Genomic DNA, 24,141 nt, shown 5'->3' on the forward strand with positions numbered 1-24,141 from the left:
ATGGGCATCCGAAGAAGTGGGCTGTAGTCCACGAAAGCTTATGCTCTAATAAATTTGTTAGTCTCTAAGGTGCCACAAGTACTCCTGTTCTTCTTTTTGCGGATACAGACTAACACGGCTGTTACTCTGAAACTTTACACAGAAAGGAAGCCTTTTATGACAAGAGCTTTTTTTGCACAATGCTGCCCTATGCAGAGAAAAAGGAAGGCAGTTTTGATAGTAAGAAGCTCCTGGCAGAAATCTCTAGTACATTAATAAAAAGTCTTGTTTTCAAAAAAGGTAAAATGGGTCAACCAGGTATGGACAACTAGAATAAATAAAAAGTCTTCTCTCTACCACAATCAATTGGAAGTGCATTTAGCAGGTAGATTTAGTGCTATATCATGTCAAAAATCTCTTCAACCAGACAACATCAGACCAATTGGCACCCTCACAAATAGCTTCCCCCCATTGTTATTGAAGTGTTCACCTGGCTGAAACAATATTCAGCGTTTGTGAGGTCAGACAGGAAGAAGTCTCTCACTTTACCAAACTAAAGATATCAACATAAAAACATGCAAGACAAAGTTTAAGGTGAATTGAGAAAGAGAAGTAAGTGGTCTTTCATGAAGCTGTTAAACCACAGACCCCAGGCTAACACAGCAATGGCAGTTACTAACCATAATTCATTTCAAAGTTCTAATTTTCTTTTTAAAGCTTATAAACACTTATATTTTTATCTACTCACCCGATTTAGGCAGGCAAAGAAATGCTCTTTTTTCTTTCAAGGTTATTACTTGCATCACATATATACATTTTACAGGAGTGGCCAAACTTACTGTCCCTCTGGGCTGCATAAGATAATCTTCAGAAGTTCAAGAGCCGCAAGACATGTGTAACCTTTACACATGCGTTTTTTAAAATATTAACATCCTACTTACTGTAACACTGTTAATTACTGCTAGAGCTAATGGCCTTGTGGATCTCCATCCTGGTTGTAGGTCTTTGGAAAACTGGTTGATACACTGTCAAGGTGGTAAGGAGGCGCTCTGTCAAATGTCGATTTGTAAGGACTACACAATGTTTTGATTTTACAAACTTCATCACAGAGTACAGCGATTCACAAAAGTATGTTGTGCCAATAATTGAAATGACAGGTTTCAGAGTAGCAGCCGTGTTAGTCTGTATCCCCAAAAAGTGGATCCGAAGAAGTGGGCTGTAGTCCACGAAAGCTTATGATCTAATAAATTTGTTAGTCTCTAAGGTGCCACAAGTACTCCTGTTCTTCTTTTTAATTGAAATGAGTCGCACACTAGTCTTTTTGAGTTGAGGATACTTCGTTCCTGGAACTTGCTTCCAGAATTCAATTGTAGACTGATTCATGCATCATCTTTAGAGCCTGGTCTTCCTGGAGTTCCAATAGTTCCTTTTCTACAGTAGATGTTTCTGTAAGCCACAGTTTTGGGAATTGGACAGCTATCATTGATCACATCAACCATGAAATGGTTTACAAGAAAGGTGAAGCAGGATAAGTCTTCAAACTTGGCCTGAAAATCATCAAGCAGTCCTTGTAATTTACCTCTGTATTCCTCCAGTTTGTGATCTTCTACTTTGATTTCAGGGAACGTGTTTACCCTACGTGGTGGAAGTCTCTTGACACTATGTCTCTTTAATTTGTTCTGGAAGCTGAAGACTGAGTAAGGTCAGATATAATCTTATCCTTCCCTGGGCGTGCCAAGTTCAGAGTTTGCAGATGCTGCATAATATCAGTGAAAAACAACAGATCCTGCCATCCACTGCTCATCTTTCAGTTGTAGATAGGACTTTTCCTTTTCTTCAAAGAAAGCACTGATAGGTTCCAACAGTTCCACAAACCTATTTAAGACATTACTGGTTGATAACCACCTCACAATACAGTAGAAAGAGACATCATTAGATTTGTCTTCAAGATTCAGCTCTTCAATGAAATTTTTGAACTGTCGATGAATCTTCCCATTCGAGCAGATGAAATTGACAGTTTCTAGGACTATTTTTGTAACATTTTTATACTTAAAGTATCTGCCTATCACATGTTCACAATGGATGATGCAATGAACAGGGAGACGCTCCAGAAATTTGGGATCGCTTTTCAATAGTCCAATAAGGCCTACTTTTCCCCCCCACCATTGCAGGCGCTCCATCCATTGCAACACTGACAAGTTTATCCAGTGGTACATCCACATTTATCAATGCTTTGTCAAGTGCGTTCTTTATGTCAACACCGTGGGTTGTTTCTTTTAGAGCCACAATGTCCAACATTTATTCTTTCACAATCACATCTGTGGAAGCATAGCGAACAAATATTGCTTGTTGTGGTTAATTTTGAATATCTGTGGACTCATCGACAGCTAGGCTGAATGCTAGAGAATTATTTAGATCATTTTGCTGGTTGCTTGCAATATCAGCACTGATTTGGAAGATTTGCCTCTCTGTAGCGTGGGGCAAAATTGGAATTTGCTGTATTAGTCATTGATGTTTTGTGTTACTTGGATCTAAAATTGCAACCACTTCTGCAATATTCTTCTTAACAAATTCTCCATCACAATATGGATGTTTAGCACGAGCGATATTCCATGCCATAACAAAACTAGTTACAGTCATTGTGTCAGCTTCCTTACTGAATGCAGAAAGTAGAGTCTGAGGCATAATTTTGATGTGGTTAGCTTGTTTTTCCTTAATTCTGATCCAGGATGGTACTTAGACGAAAAGTTATTGTGAGTCGTTTCATAGTGATGTTTCAAGTTGCTCGCTTTATAGTGAGAGAGTGATGAATTGCAGATTAGGCACAGGGGTTTGCCACCTTTACTAGTGAATGCAAAATCTTCCTCCCATTCTGGCTGAAAACTTCAGTTTTCTTCTTCATACTTGCATTTCTTACAGTTTGAGGATGTCATTGTCATCCATGAAATTAGCTTAGGGTTAACACTTAAATCTAAAACTATTCAAATGTGACTTATGAACAGTATACACAGCCTGTAGTGCAGTGGTTCTCAAACTTGGGCCGCCACTTGTTCAGGGAATGGCCCAGGTGGGCTGAGCCTGTTTGTTTACTTGCCACATCCACAGGTTCGGCCCATCGGGGCTCCCACTGGCTGTGGTTCGCCGCTCCAGGCCAATGAGGACTGCAGGAAGCAGCACGGGCCGAGGGACGTTCTGGCCGCTTTACCTGCAGTCCCCATTGGCCTCTGCCTGTGCTGCTTCCTGCAGTCCTCCTTGGCCTGGAGCGGTGAACCACGGCCAGTGGGAGCCACCATTGGCCGAACCTGCAGATGCAGCAGGTAAACAAACCGGCCCGGCCTGCCAGGGGCTTTCCCTGAACAAGCGGCGGCCCAAGTTTGAGGACCACTGCTGTAGTGTGCAGCATGCAGGGAGATCACAGCACAGGAAGTCTGCACAGCACTACAGTGATGCAATTTCCTGTTATAATGAGCATGTGCAGCTGAAGCCGGAGCCTAGGCGCCATCTGCAGCGCTGAAGCCCTAGCACCAGCTTGCCTCCTCCTGCGGGACTGAAGCCCTGAGCACTGCCTTGTTGTTTCCTACAGGGCTGAAGCCTCAAGCATCAGCACCCCTGCCTCTGCAGGGCTGAAGCCTCGAGCTCCAGCTCACCCTGCTACGCGATGAAACCCTGAGCCTTCGCGCGCCCCCAGCAGGGCTGAAGCTGCAAGCGCCAGCTCACCATCCCCCACAGGACTGAAACCCCAAGCCTCAGCACCCCCGGTGGGGCTGGAGTCGCAAGCAATTTTTCATAATAGTATCTGTCCATCAACAAAAGCCATCAGGCCTGTCAGACTTTATCCTAAACCAATCAAATACAGGTTAAAAGAAATGTATGTGAATGATGGAATGCAATTTTTCCTCTAGTACCTGAAGCAGAACCTCTCACTTCAACTGATATAATGCCTGGAGATTAAAGGGTTAAGTCATTATTGCAATAGGGGAGTCATTATTTCACAGTACATTCCAAAATGATGTACTGAAAAACTTTAAAATGTAAATGTGCATTTACATTAAAAAGGGAAATACACATATGAAAAAGGAACTACCAAAACACATCACAGTCTGTTTGCTAAACACAGAAAATAAAGTAACATTGTTGGTCAGGAATCAGGGCAACAAATTCATGAACATCCTACTAAAGCTCTGTATAGAACTTGCATGTTGCCAGCATCTGCTCCAGAAAGTACATCATTATTTTTTACCACTGCTGTATGCACATTCTTATTTAGGAATTTAAATGATTGTAAAGGAAGACTGATGTCAGAGATCCAGGGATCAATGAGAGATTTGGACAGGCAAAAACATCAAAATACCAAAACTGATTACTACCAAGGGATTACAAGAGGAGAATTTTCCATTGAATCTCATTGCAGAAAACACAAAATGTATATGACTATATGTATAGCATCCATATTTTATTTATATGATTATGTAGCACCTAGAAGAAAATTATACGGAGCTCAAACCTAGTCCATATAGTTCTGCCCTTAAAACTCTGCCTGGCCCAAGACCTCTAACTAACCAAAACAAATTAAATAATAAAAATATTGACTAAATAAAAAGCCTTATAGTATGATCTGAAGCTCACCAACCTTGGGCTCTGATGTACAGTCAAGGAAAACAAGTTCCACAGGCCAAGACCCTCTACTGAGAATGTCCTTCCATCAACCTTAGAAACACAAATGCTTGCGGTCAGAGACCTCAACTGTTGTAATATGAGATAGGAAAGATGGCAGCCTCTTAAATAACTGGATCCCAGCAACACATAAGGCTTCAAAGAGAGGCTTTCATATGGAAGACCATTCCATTTCGACATCAATCTGCTTGATAACTGGACTTTCCCCATTCACATTCTCTGCTCTACTTAAATATTGAACTCAATGAAAAATGCCTTCAGTCACACCTCATTGTTCTATCGTTAGATTTTTAAAACACAGCACGGTTAGGAAGTAGTCAGCACATGGAAGAAAGACTTCCAAAGAATTCAGTGCTGCAGGACATGATGTTGATGCACCAGGAGGCACTCTTCTCTGGGTCAGTAACGAACTGATAACCCATCAAAGTGTGAAGTGTGTTGATTCATTCAAACACTTTTTGAAGAGTAGGGTTTTTATTAATACACTAGAGATGCCTGATAGGGTCTTTTTAACAACAAAACTGATGCTGTTGAAAGTGACATCTTTCAGATGTGTTATAGTATCAAGGACCTATTTTTGTTCACTGAGGAGTCCATAGCACTTTTCACGAGAACGAGAGTGCAAAATTCTGATTTGAGTAAGTGTGCACTTCCTACCTAAATTCTTCCTGCTATTCCATTTGGAATACAGCATTATTTCTCTCTTCTTGTTATGCAGTGTTTCTGACCACTCTTAAATAATTGCCACAATCCACTCCAAAGTCCCTATAGGGCCAAATCCTGAAGGCCCTACTCACATAAATAAAGATATTAGGCTCATGCTAAAGATTGTATGTCTCTACATTTGTAACACACTTTGATTTATGAAAATATAAGAAATTATTATAAAAACACATACATACAAGGACTGCAGAAAAAAAATGAGGGATTTCCTTACCATGACACTCTCCTCCCACACTCCCAAGCAGCACAAATTAACATACCATTATATTTTATCTGCTGAATCATATTGCTTAACTGCACATGAGTTCTTTCCTGAAGTTTGCAAAACATGGAGAAACCTTAACTCTACCATGAACCTAGACAGTAAATTTGGAAAAGTAAATGGTAAATATGTTCTTTACTGAAAACATCTAACACATGGTTTGACTTCAAAATAGCACAATGATTAAAAACACCTTTTAATCTTGCTGATCATTTATAATTCAAAATTGATTGAAATGGTATGATAGAAACTTAGAGCTTGATCCTGCACCTTTCAAGTCAATGGGAATTTTTCCACTGACTTGAATGGAAGGAGGAACCCACAGTTCCAAAATGCGGATGATAATCTCAGTTTTATAACTATCCCATAACATGCATTAAAAATATGCAATCTCTTGTAAATGCTACAAGTATTCAAAACTCTACCACTATGACCCAATGCAGAGCATTCTTAACCCTAATTTATAAAAACCTGTAACATAATAACTGGATGGCTAGTAAAAAGATAAGAATTCATTCACATTTTGGTCATGTGCAATCCACAGATTTTAGATAAACAATCTGACTACCCAAGCAGATCCCTGAAACACTGTGGAAGAGGAGCATATTATCTATGCTCACAGTTACTGAAATGGCCACTTGTCAAAATTTTAGGGTCACAGAACTTTTATTTTCTGTAGCATGTTTTGATGTTCTTTTAATATTGTCAATCTATGCAGAGGGTAGGGTTTTTTTTATTATTATTACAAATTCTTACGTGCCCTGTAATAAATAAACCCTTAGCAGTGCTTTGGCAGAGACATCATGTGCCCACAGCTTTGTTCGTATTCCCACAAAGTTATGATCTCTCTTTTTTTTAAATTTAACTTTTGATTTTTGAAATTACAACATTTACAGGAAAACTAAAAATATTTACTCGACAGAGACTTCAAAAATTTCTGTTCAGTCAGTCATTTCCAAACATTCAAGCATCGGGTTCAAATGCCTCTTCCTTACTTTCAACACTCACTAACTTTAGGACTGATCCAGCACCAGTGAAATCACAAAATGGAAGTTTTGTGACCGACTTCAAAGGGAGCAAAAGCAGGGTCCTTGTCCCCACCTACAGCTCTTCTTTCCTTTTCCTCCTATTTGTGCCCAGTCCTCCCTCCTAATGGCTCCTTTTGTTCATGTCACCACCTATATTTGGAACAGCCTCCCATTTCCTCTAGGCACGAAGTGTTCTCCCTCTCCTCCTCCAAATCCCTCTACTTTTACAAAGTCTTCAAACTTTCATCTCATCACTCAAGATGCCTCCACGCCATTCGGTACTTCTAATTGTATCCCATTATATCTATTGTTAGATCATAAGGAAAGAACTCACAAGGAATTTGTCTGTTCTACATTTCTGAAGCGCCCTGCAAACTCTCACAGTGCTTTATTGATAACATATTATTATACCCCATAAGTAAACTATAACAAAATCAGCAACCTTGCTGAAAGCCCACAAGCTTTACATATATTAAAAACATTTGCAGCTAACATATGTGAGGGGCAAGAGGAATTATTAGGGGTAATAAACATCCCTAAAGAGCTAATACAATAGCTATTAAATCCTGATGTTTTGGAAAAAACTGGTAGTGTGAAAAAGTAGGGCTAACAGAGGTTTTTCAAGTAAAACACAGACCCTTGAATTAATCCAATTCAGTCTCAGCAAGAGCCCACATACGAGCTTGAATATGAGGCGCAACCAGCAAGAATCAAGACATAGCTGGGCCCTGGAACAAGAAAATATTAGAACATAAGTACTAGCCCTGGTATATGGCAGAACCTAGACTCATTCATCATGCAGTGGGACATATACCCACTCTTTGGGGCTACTTCTTTCAAGTCCTAGATTCCTGTGCATATACACTAGATACTGTGCATAACTATACAATATAAAAAATCCTACCTAAAAGGAGAAACTCACCAGAAAGAACATTTAGAGAAATAAAGAACGAAAAAAATCATTTTTCTTTTAGAAAAAAAAAAATCAGCCAGAAAAAAACACATCTTAGTATCATGCCGCACAAATAATGTACCTTGTAAAGTCAAGAAACAATCATTTGGTTTTGTGTACATCTCTCCCTCATTCCCCTTTGCTTAATGTCAATTGTTGTGTAAGTCACATTTAACCTAGGTTGTAAACTCCTTGGGGCAGAGATTGCCTCTTTACTATCTCAGTAAAATGCCATGTACACCTCTAGAGTTTCCCCAGTACACATAATAATAAAAATTAAAAGCAAATATGAATCTAGTAATTTAGTAAACCCTACGCAAATGGATGGCCCTGCTGATAATTGGCACATATTACGAATGTATCTTACTGACCTCTTGAGAGAAATCAGTCAGGAAGGAAGAGCTATTCTTTCTCCCTTACAGCATGGAGATGTCACGTTCATGGCCAGAAGCAAGGCTATTCAAGTTTATCTTAACCTAGAGCAGTCAATATCCAGGTTAAAGTGAGAAAGCAAGCAAATGACAAAATCTTCACAGCTCTGGGTTTACTGCTTAAGGACTGTATTATCAAGATGAAAATGTTTTAGAAAGAAAGCTATTGCCAATAGCACAACAGATAAAGTCACAAATACTAGAGAATGGTAGTGGAGGACAAAAGAAATCTAGTTAATCTCTCCGTTCCATATAAATTAAAATACATACTGACTCAGTAAAATCAGCACTCTAAATAAAAATATATGGCCTTCTTCTCAAATACATTATTCAAATACTTACCCTGATTTCAGGTCTGTAATTCTTAGACAGTTAGTAGCATCCAATCCTACTTTTCCATTTCTGACCACATTGGAAATGAAAGGAGAGAGTGCCGGTGAAATTCTGTTCAGAGCAACTTCAGGAGACATTTTAACTTGTCCTTCTTTCCTGCTGTACTGAGCTCTGCATGGGGAAAATCAAGAAATTACCTGGTGCAAATTCCCATGCCATGTAAGTAACTCAAAGGAAGCACTGGGATACCAAAGTTTTTTTTTAAAAAGCAATAAATTTGATGTGTTAGGTAACTATTATTCTAACACAGTGATGAACTCAAACGTTCAGGAATGTTCCATAATTATAAACAGACTGAACTACATACAGGTTTATAAGAGAAATGAGCAGAGTATGATAAGGCAGTTCTCTCCTCCTAACTCAATAATCATGGGCAAGTGGTCAGATCAGGAAGGCTACTCATTGAATCTAAACAAAATAATTGAATCTTTCCTGGCTCTCTGCTTTTACTACAGATCCAATCCCTATCAGTACACAAAATCAACTGAAATGGACCAGCCTGACTCCTAAAAACACAGCAATGCTTACAGCCCTTGCAAATTAAAAATCCATAAGTGACAAATCCTGGCCCCACTGAAGTCAATGGGAATTTTGTTATTAACTTCAATGGAATCGGATTTGGGCCCCTACGTAGATCGTCACGTGTAATTTCTAATGAGAACAAAACGTCAGAAAATAGATTAATTTCACTACTACAGCTGGTACAACCAGGACTGGCATCACTTCTGCAATTCTATTTCTTCACTAAATACCTATTTGGAAAGATTTCACTCAACATATCAGATTTACTTATTAGTAACAAATAGTATAATGTTTATCATCCAAAGATCTCATTGCACTTTTACAAAGGTATCACTATTCCCATTTTAAAGATGGGGAAACTGAAGCGCAAAGACAGACGGGTAAAATTTTCAGAAGTGCCTACGTGACATGGGAACTTAGGTTCAATTAAAAGTCAATGGGACATAAGTGCCTTGGCCATTTAGGTGCTTCTGAAAAATTAACCCTGAATGATTTACTCAAGATCATGCAGAGTCACTGGCACAGCAAAGTACAGAAACCAAATTCTGTACTCTGCTTCTAGACCATAGCTTTTTATATGTTTGAAAAGGTCAACTGATGCTCTATTTACCCTCTTACTGCAACACAGCCTTCAGTTACTCTGGACAATATCTCACATCCTCTATGTACAACCCAGTAGAATTCATATATACAAAAGCATCTCCAGAAACCAAATACACAAAGAATAAGCCTAAGATCTGGGGGATTTGAAATTTCACCCTTCTCTCCACTTTCATTTATGCTATTTTTCCTTCTCTTATCAACGCTGCTTCTTGTAACTGCTGTTACTAGGATATCTTTCTTCCAGAGAACAAGACAAAGACAACAATAATGCTGTGTATGGACTGTGGCTATTATCAAGTGTTCCATAAAGAGAATAATTAGTTCCCTGCAGTAAAACCTTCACAATATCATGTTTTTCTCTTATTTTAACTTGAATCAAATCCCAATTACAAGCATTAGTAGGCGACTAATGGCTAATTTCTACAAATTGATAACTCCCTGTAATGGGTAGCAGTGTGAAGTATCTGATTTAAAAATTTAGCTTTTATGAAAGTCATTCACATGAAAATATAAATCTTCAAGAAACAGAGCCTAAATTAGCACTTTTTAAACATTATATTCAAGCAAAGGCCTAGCACTTTATGGCAACCAAGAGACAATTACATTAGTGTCTATCTTACATAATTATCTCAACTGAAAATCATAAGGTTGCCAGTATGCTATTGTTCATGGCATTTCCAGAAGGCACAGCAACAAATATCTGTGATTGTTTTCAGCTCAGCTTGGTTGGATTGTCATGGACTACGTCCCCATAGCCTCTTTGAAAGACACATAGGAACACCCAGACCTAAGTGTTGAGAAAGATAGTAGTTTTCACCCATTTCCTGTACAATGTGAGGGGGGTGACCCTTTCACCTTTCTGCATAAAAAAGGAAGTGAGTTCAGTTTTGACTTTGTATTATATGGGTGATCTTTTTTCTGATTCAACATAATCTTCAGTCACTTGAAGCTGTACCTTGCAGGATCAGGCCCTTTATCTTTACGTCTACACTTACCTCCGGGTCCGGCGGCAGGCAATTGATGTTCTGGGATCGATTTATCGCATCTGGTCTAGACGCGATAAATCGATCCTGGAAGTGCTCGCCGTCGACGCTGGTACTCCAGCTCGGCGAGAGGAGTACGCGGCATCGACGGGGGAGCCTCCCTGCCGCGTCTGGACCCGTGGTAAATTCGGACTAAGGTACTTCGAATTCAGCTACGTTATTAACGTAGCTGAATTTGCGTACCTTAGTCCGAAGTGGGGTGTTAGTGTGGACCAGGCCTTTGAGTCACAAAACACAAGGATATTGTCAGAATAAAGGGCTAACAGCGCCTACTCATTCTCCTCATCCATCTCTGATTATGAGGTACAGCACATCATTTATTTTATACCCATAGGTACTTCCACGCTACACAAGTGAGTTATTGTTCTCTTTATCAACATCACACAACGCTTAAAGAGATACTACCAACTAAATTTACAAATAACATTCATGTTTTGTAAACAGAGGTTTTACAAAATACAATATGTTAACAATGTCAGAATTTTTTTTTTTTAATTTTAATTCAGACTGAAATGTTTTCCCCCAATGTAATCCTTCATCTCAGTACTGGAAACAAAACACAACAGTACTGAGTTAACCAAAATTGAAATGAAAGTGACCAGAGAGCAAAAGTGACCAGTCAAGTTTCACTAACTAAAACAAAATACTTGAAAAAAAGAAAACAAAAAGCACAAATAAAAAAAGTAAATTAACTTCTTTTAGTCCTTGCAGTTTTAATAATCTGTTACTAGTAACACAGGTAAAACTAACATATGCTTTTTACTCTTAACAATGACCCTCTAGATCTGAGGAAATTATGAGTGGGAACTGCGTCAGCCTGTATTAGGATCCCTCAGGCTGCCTATGTCTTTCCCTTCAACCTGGATGGCAGCATTATGGATATTACATAAATTAATCCATATGAAAGCAGTAAAGAATAGAATTGTTTCCTCCAGTATAAATTGGCAGAGGGAATGGATTTGAAATTACTTAAAGGATCCTTTCCATCTAATTCCTGATTCTATAATTGTCACCAAACTTTCCTTTGAAGGAAAGTCCTTCATTCCAAGGAACTTTTATAACACACATTTTAAAGTTCACATTGTCCCACAATGGGGTCTTCTGATAAGCAATATGGTACAGACCACTATGTTACCTCTCCCCACCTTCTTTTACAAGGTCTGCGGGAGAAAAAAACATTATACCAGGGTTTCCTAAATAAGAGTTGCATTGATGATCTGTTGAAAGCCTGAGGATGATACTAGCAAACATAAAATGGGGCACAGGCAGGATGGTGATGCCCTTATCTTTAACGTAAGTGTGGGGACTGTAGAGATAACAAGTCTTCCACATTCAATGCTCCATCCTGATCAGAGACAAAGCCACTCGGATCAGGATATTGCTTCACAAACTCCTATTTTAACAGAGCACAGTAGCAGCCATGTGTTTTCTTATCAGGATGGATGCTGGAACCGGTCACTTACACAGAGGGCAATGCATCAGTCTAATAGAATTGCTTTGAGCAAGGCTGCAGGTTAGAGTGTAAACTCTTTGAGGCAGGAACTATCTTTTTGCTCAGTGTTTGTACCGCACCTAGCACAGTGTGATTCTGGTAAATGTCTGTGTCTTCTAGGTGCCACTGCAATACACATGACAACAAGACCAGGCACCTCTTCAGGTTCAAATGTTGAATCTGGAGACTCATCACCACCACCACAGGCAGCTGGGATCAGGATGGTGTCTCACATATTGAGACCTGTTGTCACCACAGGCCACACCTGAGATTAGACCAATGCACCCCACGGCAGGAACCACTGCAGTCCAGTGGCAAACCTATTCCACGCTGGGACCCCTCGTACCACCACCATGGGGAGAGGCCTAGTAGCAGGATCCCTCGTGCCAACGGTGGGGACCCCTCCTGCACCCACGTTGGATGGGGGGGGGAGCATAACCTATGGCAGCCCCTCCCCTTGTTCCCCTCCATATTACACCACGCCCCCCAGGCGAGAGAGACACGGGAGGAGATCCACCCCATTACCCCGTTCCCGACCCCCACCCTAGCCTGCTGGGGGCGCTGCTCCCTCTGGCCCCGCCCCAGCGCTGTCTCCAGGTACCTGCAGTCACTACGGGGCAGTAGAAAAAGCCTTAGCATCGGCTGCGGGCACGCGCCTTATCCCTGTACAATCTAACGGGCGCGCCCCCTGTCTGCGGCGTGCGCGCTCCCGGTCCGCAAATACCGGGAGAACGGGGGTGGAGGGGGGGCACGTAACTGTAGGGGACTCCACACATGCCTGAATGAATGTCCCCGTCTCCCAGTAGCGGAGGCCGCAGCCAAGAGGGAGAGGAGAGAGTGGAGGGGGTGACCCATAGGGCGGGGAAGGAACGAGACAATGACGGGGGAGGGCACTGCAATCAGGCATTTGAGAGGAGCAGCCCTGGGCTGGCCGAAGGACCCCCGTTGGCAACCAGCGAAGCTCCGGAAGTGGCTGCGCAGGCAGCAGGGGGTCAAAGTTCACAGGACGGAAGCCCCCGCCGCTGAGCCTAGCGCAGCGTCTTAGGCCTGTCCCTGCGCCTCTGGGGCTATGGCAGCTGCTGGGCCGGCTGAGGTGGTGGTGGTGGGATCCTGCATGACCGACCTGGTCAGGTTAGTACGTGGAGTCGCTCGCTGGTGCGGTGACAAGCGAACGCTACTCGGTGTCCCAGGCCCGCCCCCATTGCTCGGGGGCCTAGACTGCGGCTCAGAGATGGGGAGGGTCACACAGTGGGTCAGAGGCTGCAAGAGAACTCAGGGGTCCTGGCTCCAAACCACAGATCACACTGGGCTGGGGAAATCCTCTTGCCCCACGAGCCTGTGCTAGTAAAACCAGTGTCAGGTTTCCTTCCTGCTGTGCGTGGATGAATGGGGAGGAACAGGCTGAGTTTCGTCAGGAGAGCAGCACTGAGCTACCAGTCAGAAGGGAGGGTGGGTGGAGGGGGTGAATGGGAGTGAAGCAAAGACCTGCTTCGGGTGTAGGGGGAAGGAGAAGAGGCTGAGCAGAACAATGTAACTGAGCTGCCAGTTAGGGGGTTGGTTTTAGCTGATGTCAGCCATGCAAGTAATGCTTTGAGAGAAGAGTGTAGACCCAGGGAGAAGTGCACTGAGAGGAATGCCTGAGGCTGGCCCTCAGTTTGAATGCATTGTCCGCTAGCGCTTTGATCAGCCGCCTGTGGTAACTTGAGGACAGGGAAAATTGAGTCTTGGGTTTCCAGTTGTACTCAGGCTGTTCAAAGTTCTTTTTGCCAGAAAGGCAAATTAATTTTTTCACTCAGACCATAGTAGTCTGTGACCCCTTCCTTAGATCCAGGCAAGCCTACGAGAAGGACAGTTTGATTTGATCTGAAGAGAGTAAATAAAGCATGCAAACAAATCTGTAGCTAGTTCAAAGGTGATTTTCTCCACCACATAGGCAAGAGATAGTTTAATATGCTAACCAAGCCAGAGTAAGCTCTATAGTAAAAAGAGCTATATTAGTTGTTGTTCCTGTGAAACACATTTGATTTTTAAAGTGGGAGATGGCCTCTCATATTTTTACATACTCACAAATATTGTATTGCCAACCTCAAATATTGAAGAAACATGAGCATTTTTTTAAAAAAGTTTGGTTTTTGGTTTTTGCCTTCTGTTTTTTGAGCCTTTTAGGTCATGTTTTCAAGCTTTTCTACAGAGGTTAAAAATCTTTTAAAAAAAAATATGAAAGCTAAGATTCTCATGAAATCTCTTGATTGCCACAGCGGGGGGGTTATGAAAAACCCCAGATATTGCAAGACTTGAAGTAAAATCGCATGAGTTGACAACAGTGCAAATACAAATTTAAAGTGCCTGGCCCTGTCAACAGCAGCTAACTTGCAAATCACTTGACTTGCGCACTATTTTAAACACACATTTTAAAACTATGTATAAGCAGACTTGGTTGATTAATATAAGACTTGAAAAATGTCTGAAACACATGAACTGACCCTACTGAGTTTTATGGTTAACACACACACACCCCTCAAATCAACCCATCAACCTATATCAGCATGGGCTAATACTGAAGTTGCTGGTCAAGAAAGTATAAAATACATGGCTCAGAAGAATACGGAATGTGCGAAACATAGACACCCATTCCAGAATTCATGAAAAACTGTCCATGGGTTTTGTGTCAGGAAGATTAAGTGTTCTGTGTAATTTGTAGAAAGCATCAGAAGCTTTCTGAGGCTAGGTCCACACTACCCGCCTGATTCAGCGGGTAGAGATCAATCTTCTGGGATCAATTTATCGTGTCTCATCTGGAAGTGATAAATCGATCCCAGAAGCGCTTCCCCGTCGACTGCGGAACTCCTGCTCGCCGAGAGGAGGAAGTGCTGTCCACTGCGCCACGTGGACCCGCAGTAAGTAAACTTCGATCTAGGAAGCATCGACTTCAGCTACGCTATTCTCGTAGCTGAAGTTGAGTTTCCTACATCGATCCCCCGCCCCAGTGTGGACCAAGCCTGAGAAACATAGTCCTCTTATAAGACCTTTTAGAACTGATCCCTACATGTACATGAATTCTCCAGCACAGATTTAAAAGTACTAAAATAAAAAATGTGGCCCTTTATCCACAAAAAGTTCCTGTTACTAGTTTGTTCTGTAAAATGCAATACAAGGAGATGCAAAAGTTTGTCACATATGACACAACTGTCACAATTGTTAAATGTTAGGCCCTGTCCTGATTGGAAAAAAGAATGTGTGTTTCAACTGTGTTAGTTTAATGTGATTAAAGCTTGGTCCTTGTTAAAACACATAGGATAACACATTTGAAGTCATGTTAGCTGGACCTTTTATAGCTGATGGATTAAAACATATTAGCCTGCACATTAATAGGCATTGGAGGGCTTTTCACTTGTGTTAAGCTAACTTGATTTAACTAATATGATTGGAAAAACCTACCCATTTTGCTCTTCGGTACACCAGGCCTTGGGCCTTATGTGTAAACTAGTGTTTTTTAAAAAAAAAAAAAAAAAAAATGTGGAAGGCTGCAATAAAGTTAGCTCAATTGAGCTAGCTTAACTTGCTTGAAACTCCACTTAAACTGTGTCTACATTGGTGGCAAGTGGGGTTTTCAATTGAGTTTGTAAGCTGACTTGATTGAAAAAGCACCCCTTTTCTAAGTCTAGAAAGGTCTCTCCGATTTTGAAATGCTCTACATTTGCAGGCCAAAATCTACTTTAATGTTGTATCAAATTACGTTAATATCCATGCTGAGGAAGACTTTATATGGGCAATTTCAAAGTCTCTGAGGGAGGTGTCTCAGAAATGCATACAGAAAGCAAGATGTATTACTGCGCTTGCTGATGGATCCAGTGATGAATTTGTATCTGAGCTAAATCAGCGTGCATCAGATTTGTGGAAGATAGGAAACCTTGTACTCTCTTTGCTGGTGTACCATCTGGAAATAAAAACAGAATCAGGGAAAGCTGGTGTTATCATGTGGGGAATAATAGCTTTGTGAGAGTTGTGGATATCAAATCAAAACCGGTTAGATTTTGTGTAAACAGGGAAATAAACTGGAATAGCTATTCTGAAATATTTAATCTGGAATATTATTCCTGATTAACTCCCCATTTGGATTCTCTTATTCTGGAGTGAATCAGGAATAGTATTCCTGATTAAATTCACAACCTATTTTAGTCTAGAATAATTTTCTGCATAGACAAGCCCTCAGTTTGAATTTAGATAGCAAAATAGTACATAGTGCTGGTCATGCTTAGACAAGATGCTTGTGTTGTAGTTGATGCCATGCAAAGCAGCAACCTGTGCTTTATATTCTAGATCTTCTATATAAAAAAAATCCTATCTTGAAAAAATTGAGTTTGTGTTGAAAGACATTTAAATCTCTGACTCTGGCAATCCAGCTAACCTGTGTCTGACGCATAATCACTTAACAAGAGGCATTACAATTGTATCAGGACAATTCACTTGTATGTAAATTTCAAAGAGATGTACTAGACCAGCAATCATTAACCGATTCATTTGTAGCAATAGAAACCAAGAGTAAATACTAAATATATTATTCTTTGTTTACCTGTATACTTTTAGATGTTTAACAATGTAACAAAATTAGCTTGTAGATGCTAATTCCTCTTCATGTCTTAATTGCCTTTACATTATGTATGCAACTGTTTTCAGTCAACCTTAAGATCAAAGATGGTGAGACGCTGCATGAAATTAACAATATTGCATATATTGTCTTCAGCTTATCTATCCATGATATAATGTATAACCAACAGTTGCCTTATGTTAATCAGTGTAACTCGATTACCTATGTATGCATAGTAAATAGAATGTTAACTTCCAAGTGATGGGACAGTGTGTGCTCAACAAAGAAGAATCCTCAGTCACATGCTGTGCTCAAAACACTGAACAGCCCACTTCAGCTATAAAAGTGAAACCTGGGGCCTGATCCTTTCATCTCTAGTCTGCTGAACTTAAAACAAGGAAAGTTTAACCTATAGGATTGAAATCTTCCAAGTAGTTATTTGGAATACCTGGGAAAATGTATGGAAAGATTCTCTATCAGACTTTACATCTAAGCAGCATTTGGATTCTGACCTTTTGAAATGATTCCAGAGAGACTTTTACAAGCCAGCAGATATAACATCACTGCTACAATCCTGATCTAAGAACACTGAAAATTACTTGTATGTATATGATTCCTTAACCATTTAATAATTCTCTTCTTTTCTTTTTATTAATAAATCTTTAATTAGTTTACTAAGGATTGGCTGACAGTGATATTTGAGTAATATCTGAAATATATATTGACCTGAGGGTAAGTGTCTGATCCTTTGGGATTGGTAGCACTCTGTGAATAGGGTTTTCAGTAACCTATCACTATTTGACCTGTTTGCTCAGATGGGCACCAAGGGCTGGAATGCCTAAAGGGAACTGTTTGGCTTCTGATTAACTAGTGGTACTGCAGAATTTCTTTTGTTACTGGATTGATTAATCTAATTATAGAATAAAGAACCAGTTTTGGGGATTGTCTGCCCTATTTCTTGCAGTCTGCCCTGAGTATGGTATTCTCCATGCAGCCCATCCGGGCACCTGGTCACAGTCCCAGAGAATGATGGCAACTTCAAGCATTTACTGGTTACTGAGAGCTATTTTTGAGTCTCCCCAATGTATGCTGGTTTGCTAGTGAGGACAGAATACTGAAGGCAGTGATCAAAAGTTATTTGTCTGTCACCTATTTGGAACATATTGAAATGATTGAAAAAATTAAATCAGGAGCTGATGTAGCCCAAGTTAGGGGCACTCTTAGGGAGATCAAGAGAGACACATTTTTGAGAAGTTGCATTTAATTAAAGACTTATTCACCACTGAGACTTGAAGTCTATCTTACTTTTCTAGAGGAGAATCTTATTGTTGAGGATTGCCTAAGCTATAAAATGCTATGCTATGATTCACAGCAATGTAATACAATCTTCTGTCTGAACACTTAACCTTAAGGATGGCAGACTTGAAGGAATAAACAAGTCTGGGCCTTTGAGACAAAGTTACAAAAAATATCAGATGCATATGCTTGAAGCTGCCATTAAACATACGGATGCCAGATTCACCAGGCTATAGCAACAACCATTCAATACTTTACTGCATACAGTGGTCTAGCAATTTAAAAACAAACCAAGAAAGAAAGATGGCCCTTTACGCGGTGTACAAATTGAAATCTGCTAGACCAGTTTACACAAGTAGTGAGTGAGAAGAAAAAGGAAGCGTGCCGTGTTTCAAAATATTGCTTCTCAAATTAGATTTAAATACCATCAAATTCACTAGAAATGATAGTGCACATGCATATTTTTTAAAAGGTTTTAACCACCAGGCTGCCTGCCTTTCAAGACTGCTTTTGTTAGAAATTCTGTTCTCACTGTCACATAGCCCTGCAGTGGCAGAACGTGGGTTTTCCACAATTACTTTATACTCACATACATATATGCAGTAGTAAACCACACTCTTCCGGCTTCTAGTGGGACCAGAACAGATTTGTGGGCACAATTACAATCAACACTTCATCAGCAATAGCAGACAGTAGTAGTGGAAGACAAGACCAGCATTATTCTGTATCAATCAGATCTAGATATCAAAACAGATACAATCCATAATATTTAAATATTAGACATTTTACTTGAATTTTAAAGTTTTTATTCTGGCTCTCATTCCTAGATTGGTAATGGCAGAAGCATTTTAATTTATATTATAAGGGCAAGATAGTAAACATATAAGCCCAATGAGAGTCAGACACTAAAAACACTTAGGCCTTGGCTACACTGGTGCTGTACAGCGCTGCAACTTGCTGTGCTCAGGGGTGTGAAAACGCGCCCCCGCCATCCCCGGGCGCAGCGAGTGCATCGCTGTAAAGCACCAGTGTAATCAGCGCCTGCAGCACTGCTCGCAGCGCTGCAAGCTACTCCCCTTGGAGACGTGGAGTACATACAGCGCTGCGAGAGCTCGCAGCGCTGGCGGCGCGACTACACTCACGCTTCACAGCGCTGCCGTGGTAGCGCTGTGAAGTCCCAAGTGTAGCAAAGGCCTTAGAGTAAACACAAGAAACTTTAGTATAATGGTCCAAAACAGCAAATGCAGAGAAATCCCTGTAGATAATCTCTGCAGCAACAATATTTCATTTTAATTTGAGAGCATGAGACCACAGCCCAAAAATGAACAACCATGTTTTTTTGTTGGATGTTCAAAATTTGATTTTTTTTCCCCTATAGATGTTAACCCACGCATACACACACACTCCATTCCACTTCAGTCTGTACAGTCCCACGTAGAGCTGGGAACTGAAACTAGGAGTCCTGGCTCCCAGCCCCCTGCTGTAACCACTATTATTATTAATTATTATAACAAGCTGGCTGACTGACTCTAGAAGAAATTTAAAGAGATGGCAGAGAGAGCATCAAGCTACAGAGCAGCCTGAGCCCAAATCAGAATGAACAGTAGTGACAAATGCATATATGGGATTAACCCGCAAGCACACTGTGAAGCCTTATTTTATTTGACAGATGGTGGATGTATTCTGTCTGTTTTTGACAGACACATGAGTCTTCTGTCCCCTCTAAACTTTGGAAATACTTACATAGTTTGTATTGCCAATAAAAGGCCAAATTCCCTGCAGTGTAAATTGAGGGAGTGACACTGATATGCATCCTGGAGGGTTTTACACCTTCCTCTTAAAGCTCCAAAATTGGCCACTGCCAGACAGGATATTGAGTAAATGGTTTGTCGGCCAGTTCTGGTATGGAAATTCCTGTTCCGAAGTTACGCTCTTGCTAAAAATTGTAAAATAAATAAATAAAAATAAAGGTAAATAATGTAATATCGCTTTAATTTCACTTTCTTTATGGGACAGAAAAATATTTCCTTCCTCTTCTTTCAAATGGACATTTTTTCCTATTCTCTTTTCCTTCTTGGTTTCATGCGTGTCTTTTCCATGTGTGCACATTTCCACAAGCTCACACACATGCACGTTCATCATATCATCTCTTTACAACATCCTTTCCTGATTTTATTATTTTTCTGCTTTTACCCACATGCCCCTAGCAGCACAGGGAAAATCCTCCTCAATCCCCACAACCAATCTCCACAGCAGTGGCACCTAATTCTTGTTCGTTTCAAACTGCTGTTGCCTGCAGCAGGAGGAAAGAACAATTGTGAAGCTGTACAAGTACAGCTGCAGGAATTATTCTGTTGGATCCAGAGAAGTTAGTAAGGCATGAGAGAATGTGTCGTCTGTGAGAATTTGTTTTGTTGTTTTTTTTTTTTTTTTTTTTCAAATTTGTGTAGTAATGAGACCTGGGCTTGACTTCAGAACCTTGACTCTTTCTATGTCTTGTTCTCTCTGACCCAGCAAGTCCTGGGTATCCAGTAATGCAGTGTGCAGCCTCTGTGTTGTGTGTTCTGCAATGACTCCTGTGGCAGATCTCAAAATGGCACTGATGAGCTCCAGAGGAAGTCCCATCCGCTCTTTCTTGGCTGTAAGGAAGACTGATGTGACTTGGGACTCTTGAAGGAATGAAGGGTGATCATCAATAGGGTGGAATCCTATATAATGGAACCCGGGATAGGAGTGGCGGGGGATGGGGAGGAGTGTTCCTTGCACATAAAGTTCTTGAATGCTTTAAATGTGATTAGTGACCTAAGCTGTTACTGTTACCCACAATAGAAAAGTGCTGCACCATTTATCATGATCAACACTCACTGTCTAAGAGAAGCTGTTGCCTGGTAAAACAGGAGATGGTATGGATATTAACTAAGGAGCATTGGTAGTATTCAAGAAACCTGCTCAATACTTGCAAATGTTGTCCCTGGCTCTTATTAGTAACATTTATTTTTGTTGTTTGTTTTTAAAATAGGTATCTGAAGGTTGTGTCACAATTCAAGGTAACTGCACCTGTATTCCCGCTCCGTAATCTAGTAAGAGCACCCACTTTTAGGCTTTAGCCCTTGCCTCTCTTAGGCAGATACCCGTGTCTCTCTCCCTCCTGACTGGGTTTTTTGCATGAGGGCATAGTTCCCTGTCTACACTGTGTTATTCCCAGCAAGCTAGACAGGCCAGTGTCTGCACTTAGCTCTCTCTCTTCAGAGACTATAGACAGTGTAATTGCCCACAGCTGTAAGTTACCACACAGTTCTGTCAAAGCCAGTGGTACTCAACCTATTTATCGTTGTGGGCCGCATATGCGGCCAACAATGTGTTACCTGGGCTGCAGGATGAGAACCAGAGCATGCACCCCCCACCAACTGCCCCCTACAAATCCCTATGCCCAGCACATCTCGCCCAATGTCCCCTCCACAGAGTGGGGATAGAAATTGAGCCCTGGATGGGGGGGCGGGCAGCAGAAATCCTGGACCCCACTGTGTGGGGCCAGGCGCCAGGCCCCACCCTGGACTCAGCCAGGTTGCAGGGCAGCCAGGCAGCAGCTCCAACCCTGCAGGGCTGGCTGGCAAACCTAACCCCATGGGACGATCCCTGGGTTCTGTGAGGTCGGGCAGTAGTCCTGGACTCCAGCCCCATGGGGCAGTCCCCGGACTCCTGCTGGGCCAGCTGACGACCCTGGATACCCCTGCAGGGGCAGCCTTGGACACACTGGGCAGCCAGGCAGCCGGGAACCCAGACCCCGGGCGGCCCGATGGCCTTTAGCACACAGCTGGGCCATAGTTTTGTACTAATTGGGCTGCATGCTGGCTGCGGGTTGAGAACGGCTGGTCTAAGCAAACACACATTCATAAGCTGAAAGCATTACAGAAAAAAATATTAAAAACAATTTAAAAAATTTATATGCATGCTACTAAGCTCACCAGAGATCATCCCCCACCACTCCAACAGGGGCTCTGGTAGGAGTCAGTCCTTCAACCCCCATGCAGAGATCTTCCTGTGGTTACAAGTTCATAACAGTCTCAACTCAGAACAAACACACCGACTAGGCAGATCAGCCTGTTTCTTTGTACAGCTTGGGTTTTTGATTTTCAGATTCTGAAACAGTAATAAGTAGACAATGGTCCCTTCCTCAGGGCATAGCTTCAAAAGGCTGGATTTTTGCATAACCAGGAGGAAGGAATTTGCATTCACCTCCCCCCTACACATTTTCCAGTAAATCCACTTCACACATATTGTCCAAAAGAGCATTCTTGTCTGCCACATTATTCAGTGTACTCTTTTGATCATCCAGGCCTATAATAATACATAGCATTTGTGTTTAATACAATGAACTCCAAAGATCCTTAAACTTATTTCAATAAGGTTTTCTAAAGATGTTTCAGGAAATTGCCATATCTGTCACATATTATAACAGTCTGAAGGAAATATAAAGATGAAACTATCTGTACACTATCTTTTAATGCAGAAGTCCAACAGGACGCCACTTATTAGACTTCATTTAACTAAAATTTCCAATGCCTTTTCATTTGGGTTTGGTGTCTTCACTTCTTGTCTTGAATTGTTGTGTAGTGTGCCTGTGCATTATCAAACTGCTGCCTACCATCCCAGAGGTGGCTATATTTTAGTGAGGGGTTACATCATCCCCATTTATAGATTTGTATATCTAGTTTGTAAATTGCTTTGGGATCATTCAAGATAAAAGGCTCTACTTAAATGTAAGATCATTATCTTCTCAAGCATTCCTCCACTCCCTATGCTCTGCTCAGACATCTTTCACCTAGGGCTTGATCCTGCAAGGTACCGAGCACTGCAGCCCTGCTGCAGCAAAGCACTTAAACACAACTTACAACTTTTCAACCCTTGAGTAATCTCACCAACTCCTATGGGACTACTCAAGGGCTGAAAGTTAAGCACATGCTTATGTGTTTGACTGGATTGGGGCCAGAATGCTCAGTACTGTAAAGGATCGAGTTCTAGCTTCTGAAGTTATACCTTGCTTTGTGTTGCCGTATGCCTGAAACACAGTTCCCTTCCTCCCACTCCTTAAAAACTTACTTCTTCCATGAAGGATTCCAGCTATAATAGCCATGCCCAGTTCTTTGTTAATGCTCATGCAGTTAGCCTTTTAGCCCTTCAGGGCAGAGACCTAATGTCTGTTTGGCACAGTGAATTTATTATATAGAAGAGGGATGGGCAAACTTTTTGGCCTGAGGGCCACATCGGAGTATGGAAATTGTATGGCGGGTCATGAATGCTCCTGAAATTGGGGATAGGAGTGCGGGAGGGGTGTGAGGGGTCTGTCTGGGGGTGTGGGTTTTGGGGTGGGGCCAGAAATGAGTGCAGGGTGCGGGAGGGGGCTCCAGGTTGGGGTGGGGGGGGTGAGGGCTCTGGGGTGGGGCTTGGGATGAGGGGTTTGGGGGAGGGGGATCAGAGCTGGGGGAGGGGTGTGAGGGGTCTGGCTGGGGGTGCGGGCACTAGGGTGGGGCTGGGAATGCAGGGTTTGAGGTGCAGGAGGGTGCTCTGGGCTGGGACCAATGGGTTCAGAGGGTGGGAGGGGGATCAGGGCTGTGGCAGGGGATTGGGGCACGGGGGGGCTCGGGAGCAGGTTCCAGGCGGCACTTCCCGGAATCATGTCCCCCCTCCGGCTGCGAGGTGCGGCCAGGCGACGCTGCCCTGTCTGCAGGTGCCACCTCTGCAGCTCCCATTGGCAGACAGGGCAGCACGCAGAGCCATTTGGCCGCGTCTGCGCGTACTACATAGGAGCCAGAGGGGGTCATGCCGGCTGTTTCCTGGGAGCTATGTGGAGTGGGACAAGCCTCCAATCCCGCTCCCTGGCTGGAGCGCAGGAGCAGGATAAGCCCCAGACCCCACTCCCTGGCGGGAGCTGAGGGCTGGATTAAATGGTCTGACAGGCCGGATGTGACCAGTGGGCAGTAGTTTGCCCACCCCAATATAGAACCATTGACACTCATGGACCTATATAATTAAAAATCATAATGCCACTGTGCTTTGGAGATGGAGAACATCTAGTGGGTCAACTGCACCTCTAACTAAAACTTTTAAAACTTTGGGGGAGGGATAGCTCAGTGGTTTGAGCATTGGCCTGCTAA

The 24,141-nt window shown here is 42.0% G+C and overlaps 2 protein-coding genes across 3 annotated transcripts in view; one reads left to right on the forward strand and one right to left on the reverse strand.

Moving 5' to 3' along the window:
* BABAM2 (BRISC and BRCA1 A complex member 2) overlaps positions 1–12,840 on the reverse strand; it is a 324,027-nt gene extending 311,187 nt beyond the window's left edge. The window contains exons 1-2 of the mRNA XM_034764779.1: positions 12,704–12,840; positions 8,392–8,553 (exon numbers count right to left, since the gene is read on the reverse strand). Coding sequence (XP_034620670.1) covers positions 8,392–8,553; positions 12,704–12,741 — 200 coding nt within the window. The 5' untranslated portion in view covers positions 12,742–12,840. The remainder of the gene's footprint in view (positions 1–8,391; positions 8,554–12,703) is intronic.
* Positions 12,841–13,069: 229 nt separating this feature from the next.
* The window catches only part of RBKS (ribokinase), a 101,021-nt gene continuing 89,949 nt past the window's right edge, over positions 13,070–24,141 (forward strand). For both annotated transcript variants that reach the window (XM_034764781.1, XM_034764782.1), the window contains exon 1: positions 13,070–13,233. In XM_034764781.1, coding sequence (XP_034620672.1) covers positions 13,172–13,233 — 62 coding nt within the window. In that variant the 5' untranslated portion in view covers positions 13,070–13,171. The remainder of the gene's footprint in view (positions 13,234–24,141) is intronic.

The sequence above is a fragment of the Trachemys scripta genome, chromosome 3 (assembly GCF_013100865.1).
Source record: "Trachemys scripta elegans isolate TJP31775 chromosome 3, CAS_Tse_1.0, whole genome shotgun sequence".
Classification (NCBI taxonomy): domain Eukaryota; kingdom Metazoa; phylum Chordata; order Testudines; family Emydidae; genus Trachemys; species Trachemys scripta.